The sequence below is a fragment of the Toxotes jaculatrix genome, chromosome 24 (genome assembly GCF_017976425.1).
Source record: "Toxotes jaculatrix isolate fToxJac2 chromosome 24, fToxJac2.pri, whole genome shotgun sequence".
NCBI classification, from domain to species: Eukaryota; Metazoa; Chordata; class Actinopteri; family Toxotidae; genus Toxotes; species Toxotes jaculatrix.
Genome location: NC_054417.1, coordinates 9790132 through 9814840, shown reverse-complemented (window position 1 = coordinate 9814840; position 24709 = coordinate 9790132). Strand labels below are relative to the sequence as shown.

General features: G+C 41.4%; 1 protein-coding gene across 1 annotated transcript; it reads right to left on the bottom strand.

Annotated features, from left to right (window-relative positions):
* Window positions 1-279: 279 nt before the first annotated feature.
* ndfip2 (Nedd4 family interacting protein 2) lies at window positions 280-10171 on the bottom strand. The gene is made up of 8 exons (XM_041032623.1): window positions 9937-10171; window positions 6614-6851; window positions 6209-6339; window positions 5580-5667; window positions 5183-5307; window positions 4920-4986; window positions 4694-4799; window positions 280-4605 (listed from the first exon to the last, which is right to left on the bottom strand). The coding sequence occupies exons 1-7, from the start codon at window positions 9961-9963 to the stop codon at window positions 4696-4698; spliced, it is 780 nt and encodes a 259-aa protein (XP_040888557.1). The 5' UTR covers window positions 9964-10171; the 3' UTR covers window positions 280-4605; window positions 4694-4695.
* Between the last annotated feature and the right edge of the window lie 14538 nt (window positions 10172-24709).

Genomic DNA, 24709 nt, shown 5'->3' with positions numbered 1-24709 from the left:
GAGTCATGAGTCACGTGTGTGAACAGCGCCCCCTGTCGGTGGAGGACCGAAAACGTCGCTGCGTTATTTGGATTAGACAGCTCAGAGGGTGTGAACAGCGCCCCCTGTCAGGGCACAGGCGTGCAAATGTAAAAAGCACAAAGACGCTGACGGAGAACACTTCACTGAGAGGATGTTTTTAAGAACCACACTGTTTATTTGCCTAAGAACAAAACTGTGGACAAGCCCTGACAACGAGTTGAATGTCATATAATCAGGCACATGATCACAGCTTTTTGGTCAATTCAACATTCTAGTTTTTACCACAGTTAACTTCAGACTGTAAATAATGACATGAGCACTGTGCAAATACTACAACATATTCAGCACAATCCTGTATCAGTAACACATCATCTGTCACCTGGACACAAAGACAGAATCTTCTCTAAAGGTAAAAAACAGTAAATGTGAGTGTTTCTCCGAAAGTCCACACTTCAAAATAAAACAAATGTAAAGTCATTACTGCTTCCTGTTGGCACTTTGTTTGGAATGACATGTTGACGATGTCAGAGGACATCGACAAACAGACACCGTTATCGCATTGTTTGCATAAACAAGTACATCAGACAGTGCGTGGATATGTTGGTGGAATGGAGGTCCTCCAGTTGTCCAGTAGAGGGCGATGTCGCACAACCCAGTTCAACCTCACTGCCAATAAAGACATGATTCAAACTACTTGAAACTAAAAGATTACCGTTCAAAAATATTCAGCATCAGTGATGACACTTATAACCATCAAGGACACAGAGGATTTCATATCAACTATCAGCCAAGTATCACTTTTGATCATCCCACAGGTTCACGACTTGCTGCTGCAAAGCATTACTTGTAGCTGATATTACCACCTTTCAGGAAAGACACCCTTTGTGTCAAGAGCCAGCATCACACTTTGTTATAATTCAGATGTTTAACATCAGAATTACAGGTGCTCCAAAGCTGAGCGTACAGTACTTTTATCAGTTTTGATGGTCTGCAGGAAACAGCTAAAAAGGGGTTCAGTTTAAGCAACTGCCCGCATAGTATCACTCCACAACTTGTCTTTTTTTTCCCTTTTATCAGCAAGGCACTGAACTTCTTTAACTGTGTGCTTGAATGTAGTGATAGTTTACCAAATTGACATTCAAGTACTAAATTGGAACTACAGACTTTAAAGATTTTAAATAGTTTGGGTGACTCATAGGAGAAAGATAAAACAAAATAAAATAAACAACAAAACGACAGTCAAAACTGCAGCAACAATAGTCAACATATCCTGACTTTTACCACCTATTTCCACACATTTCCTCACAATTCCCAAGGAATATAACAGAATAAACACCATGCTGTCTGACACGTTTAAGAAACGTTTTCAGTTTTAAATTATTAATATTATCACTGAGTAATCACTGTTTATCACTATTTATTCTGTGAAATCTCCCTGGTTTGCGTCCACCATGTTACAACGTTCTTCTTCAAAGAGTTCGTGCTCATTTACAAAAATCAAACATGTGCAAATGACAGCTACAACCTCTGTGTGTCATGTGACAACAATGACATAATTCAGGTCCCAACACAGCACAAAAAAATGAACACAACATAAAATTGAACTTTATTGGTATTTTGGCAAGACATCATCTGTCAATTCAATTCCAGTTACAGTTTACAATAAATGCATAACAACCGCTTCAGAAGATGTTACAAGGATTATTTTGGACAAAAAAACAAAAAAATTACTTGGCTGCTATCTCATTATTTCTCTTCATTTATGTACAAAGAATAAACTGTATTTGAACTTGACCAATCCTAATATTAACCCACTCATTCAGGTGGATGAATCATGCAGCAGAGCTTGAATTCATTGAAAGATCGTGATATTGCTTCAAGAGGCTTTAGTGGGATATGACCAGAGTTCAAAAGGAAAAAAAAACAAAACCATTTAAAACAAGAAAAGAAAAAGAGAAAAGAAAGCTTTAAAAAGTTTGGCAATACTTCAGCTGTCACAGTTTAGGCTAAAAGCAATGAAACAAGACGCACAATAACACAATATGATCGTTTTGGAAAAATAAAAAGTGCAAAAGGCTATGATCCATTTAGGATGATTAAGAATTCCAGTTGAAAAACTTGGATGGCTAAGATGACTTTTTTTTCTACACCCACATCAAGTTAAGCAGATTCACTAATCATACTGTACAGAAGTTCTTCAAAGTGCAAATATTATGAATTGGCATCAGCTTGTATATACACTTCATTTTCTGGATGACACAATGAATCAAATAGTAGGTTTTTTTTTTATTTTTTTCTTTGTCCAGTCAGGCTCCATTTTCATGGCGCGCACTGCTCATGCTCCATTCACGCTGGACAGTATCCCCTGACCGCACCGCTATTACACGCACACGCACACACACACACACACACACACACACGCGCGTCACAGAAATGGCAACATCTGCTTATCTTGTTCTCAGTTTGTCGCACGCTAAAGATGTCTTGTCCACACAAAAACCACCTTCCCCACAGGAGTTATGTCACATCACCAAAAGCTTCTCACTCCATGAAAGAAAAGAAAAAAGGAAGAAACTTCACATCTAATCTTATCATAAAAGCCAAACTCCCAGAGCAAGATCCGTGTGCTGGTTTTCTCTAAATCATGCACGACATGCAGAACCAGTCACATTTGAATTGGTTTTATTGCATTTTCCTCCGATGGACCGGTCATTAAAATAACTTTATGTACTTGATCAGTCAGCACCTCAGCTTTAACAATCGCTTCGCTCTGGAACAAACCTCAGCTCATGATTGGATCGCCATCTCTGGTGACTACTCATCTACATCTATTCCATGATCACAGGACTTTACATCCACAAGTATATTATATTGTAGGTCATTACAAATAACTACATTGCATAAGACTCCTAAGAGCTTTTACTCAAAGCCTGGTACCCTTAACCGTTTCTGCACGGCACAGAAGTAAAATGTTTATTTCGCTCCCACGACAGCAAAGCGGCGAGGAGCAGGGGCAGGGGCAGGTCCTCCTGCCTTTGGGTCGCTTTCCGCTGATCCGACAGGAGCCGCCTGTGCAGCCTAAAAACACTGACTTGTCCCAGGAGCTTTCACTGCTTGGCTGTGCTCCTCGGTAGCTTACAGATATTGTTTAGCCAGACGTACTTGGCAATCAGTGTGGAGAGGAAAAAGCAGGTGTCTACAAAAGGTGAGTTGTAGTTTTTTTTTTGCCTTCAGAAGAAAAATATGCTTCAGAACAGATGATAAAGTTTTGGTTTAGGCAGTCAGGCCGGCATTTTGGAAACATTCTTTTCATTTGTCTTTGATTCAAACAGAGAGAATGCCGACCAGGTCAACACGTAGCACTGCTTTTCTAAAAATATGATGGAAAAAGAAATGCTACTGCTACTACTGCTTAGGCATAGGTCAGGTCAGCTTATCATCGGTTATCATGAGAAGACAGAAAGGGAGGGCCTTAGCTTACAAACGCCTCATTTTGTATGTTAAGGACATGTATTTTCCTATTTTGATTGACAGACAGGTTTCTTTAGACAAAGTTTTCACGTCTTTGTTTCAAACATTTGTTTCGTGGCTCACAGGTTCCAGAAAAAAAAAAAAAGATGAAAAATGAAGTCCAGAGGTCAGGACTTCATTTAACTGTTTGTCTCACAAAATTGGACATTAAAAGAGGAAAAAGCTGTTTCCTACTCTGTGTTAGATTCTGAGCCATCGATGAATATCACTGGCTTTTCCTCATGCACACTTGACTGCCCTAAAGATCAAAATTTACCATTTTACTTTTGGGTTTGGACTTTTCTGTTCGTCGCTTCCTGGAGTAGAGAGGCTGACGTGTTAGTAGGATGCACGCTTTAAAACCGTCAGCTACAGCGGACTGAATTTGGTCGAGCCGTACGTGTTCATGGCGGCATTAGAAAAACACAAGTAAGACTCAAAACACCCTCAAACTAATCACTGTGGAATGGTAAACCTAGTACTTCAAGCTGCTGAAGATGTATCATCATGTCTTTACTGCAGCGGGTGAATTCCTTACTTCATCTTAATCACAAAAGTTGGAGGGGGGAATTTGAATATCAAAGGCTCAGAACAGGTTTCCGCCTCCTACACATTTTCTATTTTAAAACTGCAAATGTCACTTTACAGACACTGAAGTTCTCTCATTCAATTATAAACTGATAACACTGCTGCCACTGTGCCGATCACAACTACCAAAATGACTTGTGTTTCCTTCATTTAAGACGGCATCTAAAGTTGTGTTTGTCAACGGCATTCCTGCTCCTCAGAAATGTGACGCGTGCGTTGGCTCGCTGTTTCACGCGCCTGTGTTAAGACCTTTGAATCAAAGCAAAATGAAAAACAAAACCAGAGCCGGAGAGGAGATGTTTTCGCGAAAAGATGTATATTTTCAGAGTGAGTCCTGTTATGCTTTTAATGAGAACGCTTTCTCCCTACTTTCTTTCCTTCGTTCCTTCCCCGCCTCCTCTCTTCGCTGCAAGCCTCCTCGGTCAGGTCATTCGAGGGGGAGAGAAGGAACTTCACACTGAAGAGGAACGGTGATGCTGTGGATACCTGTGGCAGATCACATCAAATCGTTAGGCCAAGCTGCGATACAGCGATTTGTCTTCCTTCTCAATTTCCTAAAAAGTTTCTACTCCACCTTTAGTAGAGGAAGAAGAGGCGTGTTCTATGAGAGGTGGCCATGTTCTCCGACATGTTGCGAACTTTCAGATAGTTAACAAAACCTCTGAAGAAGAGCAGCAGACCTGTGGAGGAACGACGATCATCATTTACTCACCTCACAACACAAACTTCGCTTTAAGTGAAGGTTTAAGAAATCAGATTATTAAAAAAAAAGCCTCTGTACCAATTGACAAGACACTCACCGAGCAGCAGGAAGATCCACCAGAGCCAGTACTGTCCATTGAAGTAGCCAGTGAAGTACTCAGAGAACTGGACCCAGAAAAAGACATTTGACACTCAGAAGACATTCATTTGGAAACTTCTACTCAGGTTTCATAGCTGTAACAACGCAAATATCAGATGCATGCAGTGAGCGTCTGTCAGACCTGCTCTCTAGGCCCCGGCCTTTTGCAAACATTACGAGCAGTTATAAACTTAAAGTGCCAGGTACAGAAAAAATACGTACCCTGACGATGAGAATCCACTTGATGAGGGACAGGCCGAAACCGCAGATGGCTCCGTAGCGTCCCGCGATGGTGTTGGTCAAACAGAAGGACAAGCAGAATCCAATCCAGTTGAAGAGGAAGGCCACTAGAGGACAAACATAGAGACACGATGACCTCAGCATCACTTATTTCATTGTTCATGTACAACAGACAACAGGATCATGTGCTGATCCATCATTCCTGGCCTGTGCTCACTGACTTCCAGTTATTACAACATCACATTAAAGTCTGACATGCAAGAAAACGATGATTTGCATTGTTCCCGAGTGCATCGTCACCTCAGTAAAACAAACACCGATTCCAAACCTCTCATGTTTGGACAGATGTGTTCAAAATGTTCACATGAGACAGACTTACTGAAGAAGGCCAGCATGAAGATTCCATCGTTTCCAACTCGCAGCTGATCGGCGTCGCTGAAATCGTCTCTGGGGGGGAATTCGTCCTCCTGATGTGGATACACACGGCAGATAAACATACACAGTTGGTAACAAAAAAAAAAAAAAAAAAAAAATCAATGACAGACACATCTATTACACAAAGTCCACATATGACTTGCACAACCAGTTTGATCTCCCTCACCCTCAGAGCTACCTCATTCATGGGCCCTCACCACGAAGCATCTTAATGCTCAGTCATTCCTAAAAATGACTCATAACGCTGACATCGTGTGCTGCGTACAACAGCAGCTGTCAAGGAACTCGACATTCAAAAAGCTGGTTGATAGATATATGTAGATTCATTTATTGGTGTGGAATCTGATCCAACAAAGAGAAAAACAATCATCAAAAATACCTGACAAGAAACAACTAAAGAAATTTGCTTTGTTCTTCCGTGTCGTGCGGGTGGGGAGAGTTTAGAACATTAAACACTGTCTTTTGCGCCACACTCTGAGGTAAACTCCCCTCATGATGGAAAGAAATTAATAATGAGAGGAGATTCTGGATTCAAACCAAAGGAAGACCATGTGTATGAGTGTGTCTCCTCACCCTCGGCATCACCTCCACAGTGGAGGCAGCCATGGCGGCGGCTTTGGCCTTCTCAGCTTCGTCGTATGTGGGTAGTGAGGTGGCGACGCTGTAGGGCGGAGGCACTGGGAAGTCACCTCGGAAACTGGTCTCTGTGGGAGGGACGGAGACTCATTTGCAAAGGAAAGGGAGAAAGCAGCGTTCTGTGTTTAGCTAAGTAGCTGCCAATCGTGTCATGGAAATCTAAAGTGACTCATGGCTTTGGTTGCTCCAGTGGCTGCCACAAAAATGCAAAGAGATGTAATCCTGTTGCTGCTGCTGTAGGAAGCATGAATCCATACTTTGAACTTGTAAATGAACGATTAAGCTGTGACAAAATGGACAGTGATCCTGTGAATTATCTAAAAAGATTCCTTTGATACGTACCAGGTGTGGCAGCAGTTGCTCCCAGGTCAATGGATGCGTATGGAGGTGGAGGTGCCTCCGCTTCCCCCTGAGGCCTCGACCCCGACGCCTCCCCCGCTGATGAGGTGGCGGCCGTGGCTGGTCCGTCCCGGGTCTGGCTCTGGTCCTGGCTGGACGTACCGGCCTGGGCCGTGGCGGAAGTGCACGGCTGCTGCTGTTCGCTGGCTGAGGCCTCCGAGGAGTCATCCTCGTTGTGCAACTGTTGGGGGAATGGGCACAAGCGCGTCAGCTGATTAGTAGCCAAAAACTGTGGCTGCTCAAGGGGATGCTCGCGCTGCTCCCAATTTCCTAAACTGGCATCAGTTTTGCACACGTTTTTTTAAAGTTGAGAGCAGCGTGGCGATGTGAAGAAAACCATAAAATACACACCCTGCTTTCTGTGAGCTCACGCATCAGATTGTGTAACAAGAGCTGCCGCTTGACTAATACAACACCCAGAGCAGAAGAGGAAAGCAGCAGTATTCATTTGCTGCAATTCTGGGGACTATTTTGCTTATAGCAGAAGCAACATCAGGTAGTTACGTAACAAAATGAGCTTTGCGCAATCTGTTTTTGTTTATCAACCTTTCTGGTTTGTCTGGCAACTTTATTTCTATTGATATCCAAGCCAGTGAGTGAGCTGACCTGAGCAACCCCATGTTTGCACAGGAACTACTTTCAGTGACATGTGTATTATTGTTTACATCCTATAGGCCCATGTGACCCGAGTTTACCTGCAGCTAAAGTTTATTCACAATTTTGCACAGGCACAATGTCACAAAAGAGCAATAATGTGTACGTAAACACAATCCCAATGCTAATCACCCAGCTGATGATGACATCAGTCTTTGATCATTAGCCACCTTCTAATCAATGAATGATCAAAATCCAATGGAGAAAGGTCTATTCATTCATGTTTACTGTTTACTTACTGCTCAAGTGTTCAATGAGCAAAGCACTAGGTTTGCTTTTGTTGCAAAGTAGTAACAACATTACAACTTTCACTATTACTTCTAACTATGTGCTAACATGAAATAACTGGTGGTGTGTGTCTGCTGTCAGGGATGAGAGCAGTACCATTTGCCCTCCACAGAATCTTTGGCTCTATACGCACAAAGATGGGAAACTACATTGGTATGTCAACAGAGGACGGTCTCTGGAACAGTCGCCCCTACAGCTGAGAGAGTCATTTACAGACTTAAGTACATTAATTTTCGTCGGACCGCAGGGCCAAACGCCTTCTGAAATTTCAGAGGGGGGAGGAGAGCGTGATGCTTACAGAACGGCTGGCGTTAGGGAGCGATCCTGTCACACCTCCTCTGTGCCTTATCGACGAGCCCTTGAGAAAGTTAACTTGAACCCAAACACCTTTAGGCTACCAGAGCAATTTCTCGTGTAGTCTAAATAATGTGGTTGCATAAGTTTAACTTGTTCATGCCCACAAAAGAAATCTCTAACCAAAGTCAGAAGTGGCTGAGAGTTTGTGGTGGTTTGCCAAACGTCGTAACCCTTCGTCCGTGAATGCCGTTGTCACTGAGTTTGCAGTTTGCAAGATAAGGACTGCATCTGAAAAACTTTTTAGTGCTCGAGCCCATTTTGGTTTCGCTTTTATACTTCCTTTGGTTTTCACTACTAAGTAGGTTGAAACCTGTATTTTTCAACTTCTGCTTATCGGCATCATAATTATGCGTTTATGGGGGAAATTTGTCATTTCACACATTTTCCATGAAGTCACGGCAATTTTCTTGCCACTACAAACAGGGGGAAACACCCTGCGCCATAACGTCTGACTAATAACAAAAGAACTCTATTAACTACTGGACCTTTTTGAAAGGCATATAGTCATCATTAAAAGGAAACTTGTTCATCACCCTGCAGAGACTCTTCTCAAAGATTTTTGGGAATTCAAACCACCCCATAAAGATCCACCGGGGCAGGGTCGACGAACGAGGCAGCGAGTGAATGACTGCCTGACGACTGGCTCTGAATCGAGGACAAAGCGTAACGCACCCCCGCGTGCAGGGGATTACATAAGATCTTAACAACGTAGCCAAAAGCCTCCTTGTGTGTCCAAATATACCCAAAACTCATGCGGGCCACCTCAGAGCAGCGGTGCCCCGTACTTGGAGAAATCTCACTATTATTAAGAAATGAAACAGAGAGACTGAGGGCTAAATGTGTGGGAGAAATGACATGAAAATGGAGCTGTCTGCACGTCACAACATCTGATAACTTTTATCAGTTTGCCCTGAACGTGATGAACTGCACAGTATCTCAACAGTCCCTGAGAATCCACCATCCAGGGTCATTATAGCGCACTGTATTAAACTTACTTCTTTGAAAAACTAAATTATTGTTGAAATCTCTGCTTTGTTCGAGGTTGAAAAGTTAGAACGCAACACAGATTTACTTTGGCTCGTTCAGAATCCTGTGGGATTAACGCTCACATACCCAGAACCGCAGGCATCCGGGCACAAAGGGGACTTTATCCACACCGCTCATAACTCTTTCCAAAATTTCTCAGCTGCTGTTTTTACTTTATGGGCCTGGTAATACTTAAAAGAAATAACCTCCATATGTTGAAGCTTTTTAACCCAAATATTCACCCCTTTACAAGATGGCCTTTTTTTTTTTTTTTTTATCATCTGCATTGCTTTACCTAGGACTCTTTGGAAAGTTCACTATTATATTATTAGTTCATTAATTATTACTGAGAGACCCATCATAGGCCTCTTATTGCTCTTTTGAACTTGAACTTGACCAGGTTGTCAACTAATCTTACAAGTTACAATAATAATATCCTGTGACTGAAAAATGTCCCTTTAAGCCACATTAGATATGAGCCTGAAATAAATCCCCCTATTATAACACTTACAGCTAAGCTTGTTAGCACTTCAGTTAGCTGTGTAATAACAGCCGTATAACTGACCATAGCTTGTGTAATTACCAGTTAAATACTCCTAGGACATGGTTATGAAGATGGTAACGCAGTTTATTCGGCTGTTAACTTCCAAGGCCTACGGGACTGATCTCGGCTAACGTTAGCCTAGCCGATGCGGAAGTGTCTGACGAAAGCCTAACTGTCAAAACACAGCAGTTCGTGGAAAGACTAACGCCAAAATATCTTACAAGTAACCACTCAGGGGCCAGTTAACCGTTTTTGCTTTTGAGTCTGCCTAACATAACTCCTTCTTCGAATGGTCATTGTTTCTTTAAAAGGTTTTTACATTTAGCACGGCCCTGTTTCCTGCATCAGGCAGGCCGAGCTATCAAACGGTGTTTTGATCTCCCGTGTCCACACTCACCACTTGGTATCGGCTTGCTGGGTCCATCCCGATCGATATTCAGCTGGCCAAAGAGCCAGCCGAGAAAACCAGAGGAAGGTCTGACCTGTGTTCGCTCCGAGCTCTGTGTCACAGACAGAAGCTACAACGCCGATTAACAGGACACAAGCCGATGAAAGAAATGGCTGCAATCTACAGAGGAACGGCTTAGAAAAATACCGTTGATGGTGAGAGGTTGACCAACACAGTCAATCTCAAAGCTTAATCCAACAGTTCCTGTCGACTGTTTCAAAATATAAAAAAATATATACAAACTAAATGCGTCCAACTTGTATTTTGACTCACACAAACACCATATTAGAGATAAAAGTGAACTCTTGAACTACAGGAGCATCATCCTTAAGATGAGTGTGATTGTAAATATTATTATTATTATATATCTGAAATATTACATAGTTGATACGGTATTATTAATAAATTCTTTATGCCTATGTAAAGTCATCACATTAAAATTTATACAGATTTACATAGATAATCTTCATTATTACTTTATCATGCTGAAACGTTTGGCGATCGGTGTGTTTTATTTTGGAGGCGGAACGCACTTATTTCCGATTTCTGTCTGACTCGCGTTAACTTGATGGCAGGGCTTGAACACGGATTTTCACGGATTGAGGAAGAGAGATGACGCAAAGACACACAAAGGGCAAATAACTGAAACCAGCAGGTGGAGCCAAAGCCAAGTTGTATCACCCAACCAGCTGCAGCAACCGCATGGCCCTGTTTCTCCAAAGATGCTTCACAAAAGTGTAAATAACACTTTCACATTTTTACACAGTCCTCCTTTTTCTTTAAATGTTAATTATTGAAAGGTAACAGCACAACTTGGAGGTCTATTGCCTTGGGCATGACTTCCAGCTCACAGTCGTGGCTGATGTCGCAGTACATCTGGCCTTCAGTGAAAGACACGTGACCCTTGCACACATCTCTTCATCCCATGCACTATATGACACACAAAATTATTTTGTAAATTTCAAAGTATACATATTTAACAAAACAATCACAAACCAAGGCCCCCTAATTAGCTTATCCAGAGCTTTCAACAGGATCACAAGGTCTTCATCAGGATTTACTCAACACTGACAAGAAGTTCTATGGATAAACACCTCCTGAGCTCTAATGTTAATAAGCCTGAATGTCTCAATGACAACCAAGTAAACTCCACACGCATGAAAGAGCTAATAAGTGCAGTTGAAGTTGTTGTTGTTTTTTTTCTTTGTTTTTTTGGGGGGGGGGGGGGGGGGGTCGAGCCACTTCCGCATTTAAAGTTGCAGCAAAACACACTCTTGTTCTTTTCACAACATGGATGCACTTTTTATGCAACAACCTTTAGAAATCAATTCCACATATTACATCAGGGTTTGTATGTTTCTATTGAAAACATTGGGAACTTTTGCACTCCAGATTTACAGATAGTCTTTTTTTAAACCTTTGATACCTGAGATCAACTTACCAGAAACAATACGGAAAAGCCCCTTGATACCACTTTCACTTATCAAGAGATCTGTTCCTTTGTAATGTAACACCCACAGAAACAAGCGGGTCCTCAACCTCCCGAGCTCTTAAAAAACAGCTTTCTCCCACAGAGAATAACCTCAGATAAATTATGTGGTCTTTGCTCTTAGCTGTGAACATATTGGGACTCTGCACTTTTCAATACCTGGCCAACATTAACAGCTCGCTGTCAAAAAGAAGTAACATTGACCTGTTTCACAGGATGCGCCCAGATAGTTTCTCTGTTTCTCTGTGCCAAAGATTTTGTAATTTCATCAAGATTTCTAACTTGTATATGAAGCAGTCATGTCCTGAAGCAACAGGCTGACCCATATGGTGGGAAAAAGGCAATGAAAATAAACAGTTAAGTTTTAATAAACAAAATCAACTTTCCTCCATAATGATTGTGTATATATCAGAGAGAGGCAGGTTTGTGTCTTTCTCAAGTTCACTCTGTCATGTGTTCTTGCCTCTGGGCTAATCCTGGATCAGCACTGCACTTCATCAGAGAATAATAGACTCTTGGTACCTTTATGAATGCAAGTACTGGAGTTTCAAGGCTACAGCACAAAGAGGTTCAGAAACCACTACAGATTAACTTTGACTGAATAGTTCAAGGCTCTCAGAAGCCTACCTGACCAGATAGCATCTATATTTTGCCTTTAGAACAACAGCCATGCAATGCATCAAGGACACACTAAAGGCAAATACTCCTGTGTTGCATTGCTAATGGGACTTTTCAGCTGCAAAGCTGTTAGGTGCAATGTCTCCCAAACATGATGTTTAACCCCACAAAAGAACCTACTGCATTTCTAACAAGATGCAGATTAATCTTCCCTCAAAACCTCCAGAAACGTCCTGCAGACACTCCACAGTCACTCCAGTGACGTTCTTTCACTCCTATCTGCCCAGTCCATCGCCTTAATACACTTAACTTTCCTTCAATTTGCTAAAAGCTGGCTAAAGCCACCCTACACAGAGTGAACAATGAATGCGTGGCGAGGTATTGATAAAAGGCTCTTCTTGAATTAAATATTAATCCCATTCGCTAAGAAGGGGATTACTGTAGTACATGTATCAGTTAAGCAGCTCATACTGAGAAGGAGAGGGAAGGAGAGGCTTGAAAATTGTGAAAGCGACATGAGGTGTGATGCAAAACAATAAAACGTCCCTGCAATATCCTGCATCACTGCATCGTAAAGTGTTTTGCCCTTTGCAAGGCAGTGGGCATTAGCTGCATTAAGGATTAATGTGTACCAGTGATATATGAGATCCCGCCTGCACCTTTCTACAGTGGCACACCTGCACGGGAATAACGAGGACTTGCAGTCATTTGCTCAGATGCTGTTACAACCCCACTTTCGGAGCCTATAATAGTACTTTAGACCATCCATCTCTGACACACAAACACACACACACACACACACACACCTGCAAGCAGACCTATGCACACCCACTCACGCACACGCCCACGCACACACTATCAGGATGCTGTTACTTGGCAACATCATTTCAAGGTAAATAGGTGCTATAAAAAGGTGTTATATAAAGAAACAGTGGGTGTCTCTGTCAGATGATGCAGTTTTTCAGGCCAGCAGACTCATTCTTATGCTGTGAAAGCTTTGCTATTTGACTGGAGGTGAGTGTTTTGATCGAGGCTGATGGAATCGGTGTATTACAGGAGAAGACATCTGTTAGCTTAGAATGGATACAAGCTTCATTTTAATTGCCTGGCTGCAGTGTGCTTCGGGTGAATGTACATTTTACGTGTGGAAAATTACATTTGAAGACAGGATAGAATGTATTTCCAAAATGCCTCATATACATTCTGACAAACAAGATCATAATTCACTCTTAGGGCCAGAAACAGCTGTATGAGAATTATTGGGGTGTGTGTGTGGGGGGGGTTGAAAGAGAGTAAGACAAGGGGGAAAGACAAGGGGTAGCTAGTAGGGCCGAGATTTGAAACACAGACCGCACTGGATTTTTATAGATATAAGTGATTAACATCATATCCAACAACAGTCATTCCCACCTTTACAAAAGAAGAAAATAACAAACTTGTCCTATAGATTCATGAGTTGCAAAGTTGAGTTAAATCATCACTTGAAAAGATGAACAACATCATGAGAAAATATCTCTTTCTTTGATAAAACGTCAAAGACACAAGCCTGTGTAAGTTCACTACAACTCCCAAGGTGCATTTTAGCAAGAACAATCCAATCACTGAGCTTAAAATTCTTTGCTAACGGTGGCTAAAGTTAAAGATTACATGTTGAGAACAATAACAACACAATCTGCAGCCTCAATCAGCTCACTTACTCATACCTATGAGTATAAATATATATAAATAAATCACTCTGGAACACAGACATACATCATGTTGTGTGGATGTGACTTTTAAACAAGATCTGAATCTATTTTTTAGCTGGCAAAACACAAAGCAACGCACCAGTAACACCTGCACACGGCTGCACAAGCGCTGTGTGGCAGCGCATAAACAAGTTACAAAATACATGGAGCAATCTAAGAGATGGCGCATTACATATAACTATACACAGTCTCTGCAAAGGACCTGCTAGCTGCTCCTGCTGCATGTAACTGTATTGCAGTATCTTGTGTGTTCCTGCCTGTATGTGTGTGTGAGAAGTTTCCTGGAAAAAGCTATGTAAAAATATATAAGTTCTGGTTTACGCTGGTGTACCCCTGGGTTTGTTGCACTACTCCAACATGAAGATCATAACAGATACTGTGCAAATCATGGGCAAGTCATAAAGACTTTGTGTATAAGGAACACAGAAGTAATTGAAAAGTTAAATAAGCAGAAACTCTGTCCATTAAATTGGCCCCTGTACAGTACAAACTACCAACATGATGTAATTAAACGTGTAATTATGGCGTCTATGGCTCTATCGACACAGGCTAAATAAAATGTCTTTTATACATCCGTCGGTATGAGCTACAAGCAGCTTCTAATTAGCAAGAAATGTGAAAACGGAAAGCATTAATCACACTGGCACGCCTCTTTGTGTCTGCAGATGAGTGTGTGGGCGTTGGGAGTGGGGTGGGGGGGGGACAGTGGAGCAAACAGTGCATGCACGTTTACTGTATGTGCTGAAAGCGTCCAGCAGAGGGCAGAAAACACAAGCCTATACTTGGAAGAGCTTTGTTTTTATCCCACAATCCTGTGTAAACACACTGTATGCCACGTTTCCCTTTAAAAACTGCAATTTTTAAAATACCACTCACTCAGGGAAACTAAATATTCTCATTAAAATTGTGTTTCACGTTATCATAATGATTGTTCAGACTGAAAAATGTGCATTAAATTTGTCTTTACTGCATTGTGGGTTTTCTTTTATCCATATTGTGTAAGGTTCATGATAACAGCATGCTGACACTGTGTGTGAAATGAGCTTAAATAAATTTGATTAGGTGCCTTTGTCTCGTGTGGAGCGACTGGAACAAACCCAGAACGAGACAACAGATTTGTTAACCTTTTTGGAGATATGTGGCAACATTCAAAACAATGATACCGTGTGTGTGTGTGTACACTCACCCTCTCGATGGCAGCCGCCGCTCGCTTTGTTGTAACCACATCGAGCCCCGGAAAACGGGAGGACACGTAGGCTGATACTGTCTGAACAGGAAAGGGGGGGGGGGCGCACAGTCCAACAAAGATGTCCATGTAACCAGAGACTTCATCTTGCATTCTGGCCTGAAATTGAGAAAAAAAAAAGAATATCATCCATCATGAAACATGTAACATTATTTTGAAGTGATCTTTACCATTAAATACTGATGAATCAAGAGAAAATGGGAGGTTTTAAATTATTCCACCGCATCTGGCAGAGCTGAATATGAGACTGGACTACTTTTTTCAGATGGTCATTTCTGGCAGTGCCAGGAGTTCGTAGAATAACTGCACAAACTGTGCTAAAGTGTGTCAAATAAGTTTGGTGTCAGAGGACTAAAGTTTATCTGAAACAAATGAAGCTGCCTGAATCAGAACAACTGAATTACAGCACACACTTGATCATATGCTGTTTTATACCACTATACCTCCACGTGGACAGTTGCACAGTAGCCATGTCCTGAAAGACAGCTGCTTTAGAGTTTATAAGTGCCTTTTTAAGATATACTGATGCTGTTGTCCAGTAAATCAAACAGCCTAACACTGCTGTATTCTCCAAAGAGGCAGCGACAGTTGAACAATATAGATGCACAGAGGTAATCACGTTCAACTGAACCTGACGTTAACTATGTTTAAGCCTCTAATGTGAAGTTTGATTATAAAAAACAGTGGTCAGTATTCTCTTTTATGCCTCTTCAAAAAGCCTGTTTTTTCTTAATAATTATTGCAGCGAGCAGATGTGAGTCAAGATATGAGTGAGTTGTTTCTGGGTCATACATAATAGGACATGTTATTCTCTGAGGTGTTGAACACTTGGGGAATAGCCCTTTAAATGTTTAACGACTTAAGGATCTTCAGTAGCGTCTTCAAGAAAAGTTTATCATCTGGGCTCATCCCTCATCTCTCGGTTAGATGTCAAAATATTGTCTTGTAAAGTACGTCTTTGCCTGCCGGTTGATTCCAGAAAAAAAAAAAAATGTTTTGCTGAATAAAAGACAGGTTTTAACTAGAGACCAGGGAGGAGGTAAGATGCATGCGAGAGAAGGAATAATGAGCGACAGAGTGCATTAAGAAGAGGGAAAGACAGCGAGCGAGACAGAGGGCAAAAACAGTAAAGGGAGAAGTAGGTTAATACTCTGCTGCTGCTGTTGCATATCATTGAGTTCATAAAACAGAAAGGCATCATCAAAAAGCACATCGAAGACTCAGTGTATTCCCTCTAGTCTCCGAGACAGTCTTTTGATGCTGAAACAGACTTTCTTTCTCTCTCCATCCATTCCTTCTCCCTCCTACTCTCTCCCACGCTCCCTCCATTGCTCGCCGTGCTGCTGATGAATTAAAAGAAAGTATGTCAGTTGGCAGGCAGGGAGGGGAGAAAAGACAGAAAGAAGACATCAGAAAGAATTCATTCAGTGAGTTTTCTCGACAAGAAACGCGGGCTGAATCTTCGCCGCCTCGTGAGTTTTTCGGAGGCGGTTATTTGGGTCAGCCGTCAGGGTGGAGAGTCCACCTCGGTCTGTCCGCTCAGCACTTCCAACTCGGGCCAACAGAAACACAACGAGAACGTGACAACAAATGCATTGACAAGCCACCGCACGCTCCCATCACAACAACCCGGCTTCTGTTTCGATGGGGTGCCTTGTTTTTGACAAACAACACTAAAAACATCTACTGTACGCAGGAAGCCCTGACTGTGGAAGCTGCTGTTGCTATGTGACTGCTCAAGGCCTGTTTGGAGCACTGTACATCACTGCTATGCTAGTTTTTATCTTGCAAAAGTCGGTGCCCTTGGGTGCTACAACACGGTAAACTGGCAGCACTGCATGATGCCAGAGAGCATGTTAAAATTCAACTGAGAAAGATGTGGATGGTGTGAACAAGGTAAATGTTCCCAGCACAGATACAGGTTTTCTCTTTGAATTATAACACAGGTCTCGGTCTCAAAGGATCACAGTCTTTATAAAACATCTGCTAAACTCTAACAGAACCACTTTTGTTTTAAAGTGAGATTACTAACCTGCAAAACAAATGGCAGCTAAAGGACAACGATGAACGCTAAGGCAAGATACCGTCCTAATGAAAGCTGGCTTACAAGCAGATGAGATGAAAATGCAGACTGGCAGGAACAGAGGTAGGAAAAACACACGCTGGTAGAAGGAACGCGAGCAGAACACGAGCAGAACACGAGGGAACGCAACCAGGAACAAAACAGACCGCCTGTCAAGGAGTGACGGGAACACAGAGACACAGAGATCCACAAGGGAGGCAGGGGTAACACCTGGGAACAGGCAAAACACACAGGGGCAGGAAGTAAAACATTCATGTTCCCCACAGAAACATAAATGTGATGTAAATCCCTTCACTTTTCAGCTGCCATCATTACGTCAAAATACCAATTAATTCAGTTCAGTTTAATTTAAACTGTTTAGTGCTAACTGATTCATGTTATCAAGCTAATGTGATAGACTAAGATGGAGATAAACATCATATTCACTGAGCGAACACTGATGTTAGCACAGCAGCTACAGCCTCACAGAGCCACCGGCCCCTTCATATGGCCCGTCAACAAAATATTTCACACAACAAATATACTTCTGTCTTCCATGTTCGTTTCGTGTCTTTTCCTTTGCTGTGTTATTTCTCTGACCCCGTTTCTCTCATCGGCGTCATAAAAACTGTAAATGGAAAAAAAAAAAGAAATAATAATAATTAAAATTTCATATTCCTTTCACTGTTCTTTTATGAAAACAATAAGTCACTCACCACAGCGCTTGAGAGCAGCTCATATACAGAGGTCCACCCTGCTTCAGGCCATGCCTCATGAAACCCATTACACCCTCCCCTGAGAAACCAGGAAACCTTCTGAGATTTACTACAATTTTTGTATAGTTTTGACAATATTCAACAACACATCACCCAGAATATCTGAGCTTCATGATAATTCTGTGAGCAGTTAAACAGATCCACATCCCTGGCACCGCTGGTTAACGATGTCAAGCTCAAAGGGTACGCCTCAGTCATCCCCTGACGTCTCTTCTTATTCTTCCATATGTGAAGAGCTTGTTCATTTCTAAAGCTGGGGCGCCGAGATCCGACTCCGCGTGATCAAAATGACTGACGGCAAAGAGGAGAGAGGATGCTGCTAGTGAAAAATACTGTTTTCTTTTGTTCCGATAACCTTTGGTTGACTTTTGGATTACGGCCCCCTCGAGTGCTTTTTATTAGTGGCCTGGCATCTTGTTTGCCCGAGGTCATCTATCACAATATCTCTGTCAGCCTCTCAACGACCACCTCGCTCTTGGGAAACACCAGGTGGAGACTGTAAGCTCTGATGTGAACTGAAATCCTTCATTTGTCTGTTTCCTAAAATAAGGTTTGGGGGACAGCTGTTTCCAGCAGCGCAAAGGAAACGTTGAAGAGTAGGAGTATGTTTTTTTTTCTCCTCTCAAAACAGCAGAGATGATCTGGGGACCTGATGTGTTTCGAAACAACCTGACAGCAGAAGAAGTGTCTAGCAAATCTCTGCTTTGGTTTCTTTGAATGTGTTGCTGCAGAACTGTATGTACTGTGAGTAGGAAGTAATGCAGGTAGGTGCTGCTGGATAAACAAACATATCGACTGGATATGCTATATTAAACCTTATCCAAAGCTTCTAACACCCTGCTGCAACAGCGTTAGAAGCTCCTCTGAGCCATCCCCGTGATCTAACCCTCCGACGAGCCCGACGGTCCGATCTTTGGCCCTTCAACCCTCGTTATACCGTATTACTGGCTCCTGAGCCTTTCCTAGAGACACATACTGCATACCCCTTGTTATCAACAACAGCTCCACTCACATGCCTCCCTCAAACTGCTGAACAATGATATTCTTTAATGATTAGTTTAATGATAAACTGTGCAATATACCTTGAGGTTAAGAACCCCTATATACATTATAAAGGCTCCAAAGGAAAGAGATTAAAAATCTATCACATGTACCCCAAGGGACTCATATGCTGTGGAGAGGCAGGGGGGAATTGGAAAGCCAAGCTCAGCATTTTCTTAAGTCATTATGCATAAACAGTGTGTGACATAGCCAATATATATTTTCTCTACCTGAGATGGAGCTGATACGCACACACCTAAAGGGATTCCATCAGGCAGTTTTCTCACGGAGTCAGTGCTAAATGCTTCTCATTTCAATGCGTGTGTGGCTCGTTCAGATTAAATTACTGAGTACTGTCAAAGGCTTTTTCTCCACAACTCCTGACATTTGCTTGAGTCTTAAGTGGAGAGATTTGCAAGAGACAGATTAAAAGAAAAAAAATGCTCAAAGAAGCAAAGAGATCCTGAGTTTCAGTCGCTCAAACTCCAAAAACACTGGTCCTACACCTCCCACAATGCATCCTGATAGACTCTTTCATGATGCCATGCTCACATCATATCGTTCAAACAGTGATTAAAAGCAGCTGAGAGGGAAAACCGTTCACGTCAGCCTCCGGCTTAGAGACACACATCTTGGAGTCACGAGTCACAATTTACCTGAGAATTCAAAATCTTATCCAGAACCACAATATGAAGAATATTCCTTATGGCTAATAAATGGATTTTAATATATAAAATTATATTTAAATAACTAAACAAGGGTAACATCAGTACTTCAGAAGCCACCACACCAATAGCAATGTAATTTCTTTTATTGTTCTTGGTATTCAACACACGTTTTGTACCTCATAAATCTGACACACTTTCATATGACCTTTCCTTTATGTCCGCTGTTTGTTAACCAGCAGAACCACAGACCTTTTTCACAGTGAATGCTACGATTTGTCACAGCAGTAAAATCACAGAGTCCAGTTCAGTCAACCATATCTGCTGTGAATAAAAGTCGACGGCTTGTTGTCAGTGGGACTTTGCAGTTGTTAGACTCGCTGACTCCTCTCTGAGCTCAGCAGGTGATGAATTAGCTTAGAAATTTTTTTACCGTTTCACTGTCGTCACCCACATTTAAGACCCCGGTTGTTCCCATCCGTATCTGTTTACGACCGGTCCCACAGGGACTGCATTAGGAGAGACAGACTCATCCTTAATGAATTGCTCTGCTCAGATTACCCACGTATACCCAACTACAGCTTAAAGTTAATTAAATGCAATGTATTATTTACAACTACTAGTTAGCCCACGTTTGGCAACACGATCAGCACGATCAGGTCGAGTTATAGATTTAGGTGTCTGAGCTGTGATGGAGTTGGTTTAGAAGACGGCTTATCCAGTATTAAGATTTTATCTTCCTTGGGTATTTATTTGTGCAAATTGTATTTTTCCATCCTCCCCTTTGATTTTTGAATCTGTGCCAACAAGACAAAGCTGAAGTAATGGTATATGTAGGCTTGCCTTATGGGGTAGATGTAATCTTTGCTGAGTATCATGTAGAATCATAGGGCACAAACTTTGAAACAGGCTGAAGAACTGACACCTAAAATTACATTAGAACGGCTTATTCTTTTCCACGTTCTGTGTAAATGTGATGTTGTGTGTTGATGAAATCGAAAATAGTTCTGTGTGGGTCCCTTTGGTGGCTCTGACCTCCTTCTAATGGCCTAATTATAATCATTAAGGGTTAAAGCAGGAAACACTCTTTATAAATACACATTATACTCTATAGTAGAGGGTTTTTGCTGTTGCTTCCTCCCACTGATCTGCTGGCTGAAAAAGGGAGTTTCTTTGGGGGGGGGGGTTTACCAGATGGAATGCCCAAAATTTTGCTCTGCAGATTCAAGACTGTACAGGTTTTCCCTCTCAGCAGTTACACTGATCTGAACAGACAGAAGAATCATTCAGTGAAATCACAGTGATTAGTTGGAAGACTAATCACTGAGAGGAAGGTCGCTAGCAACTGAATTAAGACCTCTTTGAGGTACTTATATCTGAACAACTCACACATTATCCCCTTTATGAAAATATATGCTATGGACTTTGAAGTAAGACCAACCAATGATTGCATTTACATGGATGCGACACTCTGATCTTAATCAGATGAAGACACAGTGGTGGACAACACCAGTTTTCACATAAAACAACTGCAAGCAACTAAAACTAGCACCTGGTTTTGTATCAACGAGACACTTAGCTAATTTTTACTGGTTGTCACCTGGTAAATGTCTCATGGGAAACTGGTGCTGTCCACTTGTGTCCTAATCTGTCTGTCTCTGTGCTCTGCTAAATTCCATTACAGCTCACATTCCACTTTCTCACCTGATCATCTGTGTCTCCAGATCATGTCCCCGTCCTCTGGCCACAGCTTTCAGCATCTCTGTCCCTCTTCCTGTCTCTCTGTGCTGCCTGCATTGTGACCAGATGCCATTATTTTACCAGAGGAACAATGACTGAGCTTGATGATCATTTATATAGCATATATCATTACATATGATGTGATTAAATAATCAATACTGAAGCATCAGTGTGTCAGCAGCATGTTACTGTTGTAGCTGATGCAGGTGGAGCTGGTTTGAGCCACTTTATATACAGTAAATAAACAGCGACAGAAGATAAATCTGATGAATGGGAAAAGAAAATAAAAAAGAAAGGGTCTAAGAGGGAAAAATCACTATTTTGTGGAGCTGTAATGACTCAGACATAACTACACACAACATCGTGTTGCATTTTAAAAGCTTAGTGGAGCTAGTGGAGTCAAAATTACAATATTTCCCTCTGATATGTGGTGGAGTTTAAGTATTAAGGAGAATAAAAAGGAAATACTCCAATAAATTACACGTATCTCAAACCTATACTTAAATACAGTACTTGAGTAAATGTACTTCGTTACTTTCCACCACTGACAGCAGTAAAAATTACCGGAAAAGATAGCTGTTGGCTTATATGCTAAGCTAAAGTTAGCTATTCAGGCTATTCAGTATCGTAACTTACTGTCTGCTGGTTCTTCTTTCTCCGTTACTTCTTCCATTTGTCCTCCTCCGCGGACTGACAGAATTTAAAAGCAACTTAATTTAACACAACAAAACAAAACAAAACGACGCGTTAAAACAGGATAAAAGAGGAGTACGTGCTAGTTAGCCATGCTAGCTCACAGTGGGCGGAAGTGGTAGGCGGAGTCACGCGAACGTTTCCATTAGCAACCGGAAATTGATTCACAGAGAGGTACAGGCTGACTTTGTAAACACATGAATCTTTGACATTAGCTGAGGAAAAGTTCCTTGAGAAAAAACAAAAACGTTCTCAGAGTTTAATACTACTTTCTTTTAAAGACTTGTACAGTTCTGTGCTATGATTCTTTGTGGCGTGTGATGCATGCAATATCAAGTACATAGGTACAATGTATATCCTTTATTTGATGGTTTAACATGATAATCTATTGAAAAAGGAAGAGAAACATACAGAGATATACAGTATAAATCTAAGCCTAAATACATTTTGTGGCAGCACATAACATTTCACATTCCATTATGGGACCAAGGCCATACAACACCTGAAGTCTTTGATGACTTTGTTTTTTTTTTTTTTGTTTTTTTTTTTTTACTTTTTTTCTTTTTAATGTAGGCTCACATGGCATAATGCCATCTCTAAAATTAGTAGTTGGCAGCTCTCATAAGTGAGTTCGCAAAATATCTTTTTAAAAAAAATCTTCCCAAGTTATGAATTGTAGTTGCATGCATGATAAACAATTATCTAGAGTCTGTAACAGTTGCCTTCTCTTTCACTTCTCAACTGCACTATGTAGTTTGGAAATTAAAACAAAAAGAAAAACACTTGCACAGTTCGCGCACGTCTTTTAAATCTCACCACATGATCCAAAAGTAATCCTTTAAATCAAAGTGAACCAGTAAGCCTAGAAGATCCAGTGACTTGCACCATAAAACAGTTATTTTCGAGCTTCAGAGTTCTAGAAATCTGTCTTTTTATATCTTATTTACACACCATCGAAGCTTCATCAACTGTTCAGACATTCTGTAGGTACAAATGTTCACCTCCAAACTACACAAAGCAGCTTGAAACACCTTTGGACAAACTGGTTCTTAAACAACACTCACAAAAATGCTTCTTTGTGCCCAAAACCAAAGCCAAGACGTCCTCAGAGTGCTCAGACAGAACATCAGGGGAATTTTAGAGGTTGCACTTGAATACAAAGTCAATGGAGAGACGTGAATTTGCCTGGGGCAGCGCAAAATGTTACGCCTAAAAAAAACTTTGTGCATATCCCAGAGTTCTTTGAATTTACTTCATAAACATACAGATAGGAAGAAAAAGAAGAAAGACCAGAGAGACCTTTGCTAGTTAGCTTACAGTTAACATACAATTGTTACATGGCCTGTTTAGGGGGAATTAACACAGTCCAGCAGTTAAATTCATACGAAAGATATAAATTCCCTTCACATTCTGCCTGAACACTTGTTTAACAAGATGTTTTGACTTATCATACAGTATACAAGTATTGTTTCATTTATAACTGGAGCTTTCTTCTTTGTTGGACCCAGGTAATTTTTGCACTTCGCCCCATCTACACAGTAGAAAACAGGACAAGAAACCAGCAGGAGACTCAGGGTCACTTGAATGTGAAATCAGTTTGAGCCCTATTATTAATCAGGGTTGACTTCAATCCTGTTCCCAGAAAGAAAACTGCATTTGTGCAGCAACAATCCAAGTACAATACATTCAGTTCTTAGTCATATATCAGACTGTACACGTAAAACTTTACAATTTCTCATTTCAAAGTTAAATGGATCCCATCTCTGACTGTCAGTGACTCTTGTACACATCAACATCCTCAATCACAACAGAACTCACTGTTATCAAGTAGCAATTTTTTTTCTACATGTATTCGCGTACATGCACAGATAGTGGATGTATGTCATGAGTCCTATCACGAGAATGCTTCAGATTTACATCGTCGTCCGTGAGTTGTAACCGGTTGATTGCTCTGCGACCTTAGGTGGCATGGCACAGGTTTTCAAAAGAGTCAAGCAGGAGAGCTATTTTTATCCACAAAACTATTATACGTTGACATTTGTCCATAGTCGAGCAAGCAGCACAGAAAATAAATGGTCTACCCATGCCCTTTCTTTCCCGAGCTCTCCTTATCCATTTCCCATCTCTCTCGCACGCACATGCACATGCACACACTTGTATAACGCCATCCCTTCCCTCCCTTTCCTCATCACTGGCAAGGTAAGAATGGGCGTGTTACATTCTGATGGAGAAATGATGACCATGGCTCATTATCCTCTCCCTGAAGAATGGATCTGATACATTCAATGCTAGTATGTGCTTATTAGTCAGCGGGCCGGTTGTCGTGGTCCGTCTGCAGAATCAGTGAAATCCATTTGCATCCCTTGCTGCTGAATGGCAGAGCGTACAGCAGCTCTAACACACAGAACTGAACATACATACAGTGTCTCGAGTGGAACTTCGACATGGTCGGATGTTTGAGATGAAACGTATCCCACGAACGCTCAAAAACTAAACTGATGCTTGAAACTGACCTGTTGGTTCATTTGTTTAATCCTTGTCTTTTTATTTCCTGTTTTTTTTTTTTTTTGTTTTTTTTGGGTTTTTTTGCACTACATAGTCTGACAGTTAATAGCCAGTATGACAATCACAAAATGCTCAATAT

Excerpts from the sequence above, each read along its gene's own strand:
- ndfip2 (XM_041032623.1), bottom strand. The coding sequence starts at position 9,963 with ATGGACCCAGCAAGCCGATACCAAGTG. Across the intron at positions 5,668-6,208 it reads CTGTGGAGGTGATGCCGAGG|GAGGACGAATTCCCCCCCAG; the intron begins GTGAGGAGACAC and ends TATCCACATCAG. Across the intron at positions 5,308-5,579 it reads CTTCATGCTGGCCTTCTTCA|TGGCCTTCCTCTTCAACTGG; the intron begins GTAAGTCTGTCT and ends TTTGTCCTCTAG.